The 4,787-nt window shown below is 56.1% G+C and overlaps 1 protein-coding gene across 1 annotated transcript in view; it reads left to right on the forward strand.

The window, feature by feature from the left end:
- Positions 1-1,526: 1,526 nt before the first annotated feature.
- The window catches only part of PPARGC1B (peroxisome proliferator-activated receptor gamma, coactivator 1 beta), a gene marked incomplete at its 5' end in the record, with an annotated part of 12,353 nt that continues 9,092 nt past the window's right edge, over positions 1,527-4,787 (forward strand). The window contains 2 exon segments of the mRNA XM_009709107.1: positions 1,527-1,700; positions 4,240-4,452. Coding sequence (XP_009707409.1) covers positions 1,527-1,700; positions 4,240-4,452 — 387 coding nt within the window.

Raw genomic sequence — 4,787 nt, forward strand, 5'->3', positions numbered from 1 at the left:
TTGGCACTGGCTTGCTATCAGGCCATGAGCCTGCTCTCCCCCCCCTTTCTGCATCTTCCAAACCACTCACCCTTTCTTCCACCACCCCTGGGATGGGATGGGTTGGAAAGCAGGTGAGAAATGCAAAATGGGAGTGGATGTGTGCACAGGAGTATCCTTTGGTGTGGCAAAGAGTGTCCTAAACCCAGTGGGGAGCATGGCACACGGGTTCCTCAGCCTATGGGAACAAAAATCAATAATCCCAGATTATCCCAGTTGAAAAAAAAAAAAGAAAAAGAGAAAGAGAGAAACGCTGCCTTTTCCATTCCTGCAGCTCAATTTGAAATCCCTTTTCCTTCCCGTGGAGCCTCAGAGGAGACCCTTCCAGGGCACTTCAGGAGGGGAGGTCCCCACGTTCTCCTGCCCTTCTCTCACATGCTCAGATGGTTGCCTGCTCCAAAAGCCGTTTACTCTGTAAATAAACTTGCTTCCCTCATCACCAGAAAACTCTCCCCAGGCAGCTAACACTGGGAGGAGTTGCACCAGACCTTTCCCCTCTGTGTTTGAACCTGGGCTTCAGGGGCAAAACCAAGCATGGCCCGAGGGCTTGGTGCAGGCAGTGAGTGGCGGTGCAGGCAGGGCTGTGCCCGTGCCAGCTCTGGCTCCCATGGGTGCTGGATGCAGCCGCGGGGCTTTGTGGCTGGGCAGCGGCTGGGAGCCAGGCAGAAGCGGGGCAGGTTCCAGCTTCTTTCTGTGGTTAAATGGAGATTTTTAGCTCGGTTCCTAGAGCTCACATTGCCCCCTGTACACTCGGACATGGATTTCTTTCCATGCCGTTTTTCTCATCCTGCATGTGTGATGCAGGGACCAGGGTCTGTATTGCCTTGGAATGTGCAGGATGTGCAGCTTCCCCAGAGGGACTGTCCCCGAGCGGCCACGGGGCGTGGGTGGGGACGGGTTACGGAGCAGCCACGCTGACCAGGTGTGAGGCTGCACACCAGAGTGTGCCCAAGTGTCTTGCCTCACTCCGTTATCGCTCATCCCCAGGGCAGCTGGATAACCCTGGATGTCACCCTTAGGGCACCAAAGGCAGGAATGGCTTTGGTTTCCCCTAAGAGCATCAGCAGCTGCTTTGCCATGGTCCAGGTGGCTGTGCTGTGCCCTGAGCTTCTGCTCGCTGGAGGAGACGAGGCTCTCCCAATGCAAATGCTGCCGTTTTGACACCTGCAACGGCACCGGACGCGAGAGGCAGGCCTTGGTTGGCAGTTGTTGGGTGCTTTTCAGTAACCAACAGTGCCAGCGCCAGGCTGTGCAAACCGATTTGCAAGATCCACAGCGAAGAGGTGCTCTCTGCAGTCTGCACTGCCGTGTAATTGCTCCTGGAGCCACTTTCCAAGCTTATTTGGAAGAGGGTCTGAGTAATGGGCTGGAGCGGAGGTGACAGCACGCAGGGAGACCAGCCATCTCCGCAGGTGGTTGCTGCTGCCTGTTCCTGCCTGCCCCTCTGGCGTAGCGGTGGGCTCACTCCCTTTCTCTTCTCTCCCCAGTATGAGGTGTCTGGCGAGGAGCACCTCTACTCCGACTTTCCCGAGATTGATTTGTCTCAGCTGGATGCCAGTGACTTCGATTCGGCCAGCTGCTTCAGCGAGCTGCAGTGGTGCGGGGAGCACTCGGAGACCGACTCCAGCCAGTACAGCACCGACGACTCCGAGCTCTTCCAGGTACCCCCATCCTCCTGGCACAGTAGTAGGATGGAAGTAGGCGGAAGGCAGGGGAGGGGGAGAAGGAGGGAGAAAGGAGGGGACACGCGCATCTATTAATAGCTCCTCCCCAGTTGATTAGTACTCCATTAATTTGCGCGCCAGCTCTAAATGGGGCAGGCGGAGTAAGGCTAATGAAGAGGTGGACGAGCAGAGGAGGGCTGCTGAGCCAAACCTCCTGGGATGTATTATTAAACGGGAATTACAGCTGGTGTGCAGCGCGTCCCGTTCGATTCCCAGGATGACAGGGTGTGCCAGGGTGGCAGTGTGGGGGTCTCAGGGCTGTGGTGTGGGGCAGGAATATTCATTTCCCAGCAGAAAGCAGCCCCTTCCCCTGGCTCTCCAGCTTTGGCATGCTCCCTGTGTTTGGGGCTGGGGTCCCTCTGGCAGGGAGTTGCTGGTTTCTCTCCTCGCCTTTGTGCTGGGATGGACCCATCACTGTGCCGGCACCTGGGACCGCACGGTGCAAAGCGGTGCCGGGGCTTAGGATGCTCCTGGGCACAGGCAGGGCTGGTCCTTGTCCCTCGGCACTGTTTTTGCCTCTCCTTGCAGAAGAGCTGAGCATCTTGCGAAGCTGTGTTGCGAGGGCAGGGTTGTAAGCACAGCACAGGCAGGTTAGAGGCAGGGAACTGCGGAGGCTGCCTGGGGACTGGGCACAGAGCAGGCTGGGCAGCCCGCTCACCTTTCCCAAATCCCATGCCATGCCCTGGATGTGCCCTGTCCTTGGCGGCTGGAGCCTCTGTGCCCTCCTGAGCAGCACCCTGGCCCTTACCCCATCACAAGGAGGTTGTGACCCACTGGTGCTTGCTAGTCACCAGCTCTGGGTTACATTTTGGAAGGGAGAAGGGTTTGTATTTAAACAAGGAGAAAAAAAATATAAAGCCCCAATATTTTCTAACCTGGCCATAATAACAACCCTCTAGCTTTTATGCTGTGCTGATGCTGTGCTTGAAAATGGTCCAGTCCAGCTGAGGGACCTGCATCACGAGATGCATATTTTCCGCTGAACTTCCTGGGGAAAAGATAAACAGAAAAGAAATGCAAAAGACAGGCCCATTAGGAGCAGTGGAGTACGATGAAATGTATCCCACTGAACTTGTATGCACAGCAGTCTCGTGCCAGTAACAGGAGGAAAAGAAACGGAGCCAAAAATGGAGCATCCTGCTGCCTTTCCCTGGAGCCTACTCTAGTAACTCCGAGCAAGGTTAGGGCATGGAACAAAAGATATTTAATTTTCAAACAAGATGAGAGAAACACGGGAGGCTGTGTGCAGTCAACAGTCCTCCTTGTGAGCCTGAATTTACCCCTGTGCTAATTTTATAGCTGATGGTAGCCTGCTTCTTGTTGGACATGGTTTACATTCAGAATACGATGGAGCAGAACCAAAAAGAAGGAACTCCTGGCTCACTTCAGCCATTCCTCTTCTGGACTTTTGCACTGTATTTCCAGTCTGGAAGGGGACTTGTGGGGCTGTGTGGTACTGGGATGGCTCGAGGTACATAAGCCATGGCGAAGCCCAGATGGAAAGAGGGGTCCGAGGGGGCAGGTCGGGGCAATGGGCAGGGAGGAGGCAGGAGCAGCCCGTGGCCCTGCCTGGCCCAGCACAGCCCAGACACTCACAAATCTCTCATCAGCATCCCCACATCATGCCGATCACCAAAAAAAAAAAAGATGAGGAGAGCTGTAATATAAGGCCTGTCTTGTTCTGGGGGCCGTGCTCTGTCGATAGGGTCCCTCGCAGAGCGCTGGGTGCAGCCGGCTGCAAGCATGAGGGCGGAGAGCCCCCGTCGAGCTGGAGGTGCCTGCGTTTGGGGGCTTTTAGTGAAAACGAAACCCATACTGCTTGTTGCGAGCTGTGGCATCTGGCCAGCCCTGCAGCCCGGGCCGAGCTTCCCCTGTGCCCTCCCAGGGGACCGTGCCCTCTTGTCCACTGGGCAGCCCCCGGCTGAGCTTACGGCTCTTCACGTTTTCTTTGCCTTCCCCATCAGGAGAGCTGCAAATAACCAGCCGTGCCCTCTCAGGTCCCCCCAGCCCTGCAGACTGTGGGGGGCTGTGCCTGCCCCCTCCCCAGGCTCCTGTCCTGGCTGGATGCTGCTCCCAGCCCCGCTCAGTAGCGCGGTGATAGCCAGCACTGGGGGGACTTGCAGCCAGAGTCAGGAGGATTTGGGCAAGCAGCCTTTTAATCACGGATCCTTTATCTGCTGCTGTTTGCCTCATGGTGGGGTGGAGGCAAGTATTGGGAGAGAAGAGGCTCTGATTCATTATTTTCCTGTTGGGGATGCAGGGGGACAGACTGGTGCTCCTTTTCCAGTTGGGTCTCTCTCCTCCCGATCCCATCCTAGTGCTGTGCTGGGGAAAAGCTCTCCCAGGTCCCCTGTGGTGTCACTGGGAAGTGTGGGTGCTGGTGTGGCACTGCCTGCCCCTCTTCCCCCCTGCCCAGCATCCCCCAGTCCCTCTGCCCAGTCTAACTCCCCCTCTCTTCTCTGCCTGCTCCTTTCAGATAATAGACAGTGAGAACGAAGCGCTGCTGGCAGCCCTCACCGAGACATTGGATGATATACAGGGAGATGACATGGGCCTGGCTGCCTTCCGAACTATGGAAGAAGGGGACACGCTCAACCATGCCTACACCTCGCCTGCCCCCTCCCCCAAACCCACCGCCCCGGTCATGGGGGGGCCGCCCCCGGCCCCCGAGTTTGATGAGCTGTCTCTAGTAAGAACCCACTTCCTACTGTTTAAGGTGGATTTGGATGAGCCCCTGATAAGCCGGCTGCATGGGTATGATAGGAAGCAAAGGTCTGAATTTTTTCATTCTAGGCTTAAAACTCTCTTTAACCGTCAATACCAAAGCATATACTTGTATTGTATACGTATACATGTTCTGCATCATTGCTGTCACCTCCATCACCATCCTCACGGGAACAAGCTGCGTGTATACAAATATATATATGAAGGGGTGGGGGCGGGTGTCAAAGGGGTGGGGGCTGCTTTGGCAAGACCCACACCTGCTTTTAATCTGACGTGCGGATGTGGGGCTGCCCGGGAGTC

The sequence above is a fragment of the Cariama cristata genome, unplaced genomic scaffold, assembly GCF_000690535.1.
Source record: "Cariama cristata isolate BGI_N322 unplaced genomic scaffold, ASM69053v1 scaffold24861, whole genome shotgun sequence".
NCBI classification, from domain to species: Eukaryota; Metazoa; Chordata; class Aves; order Cariamiformes; family Cariamidae; genus Cariama; species Cariama cristata.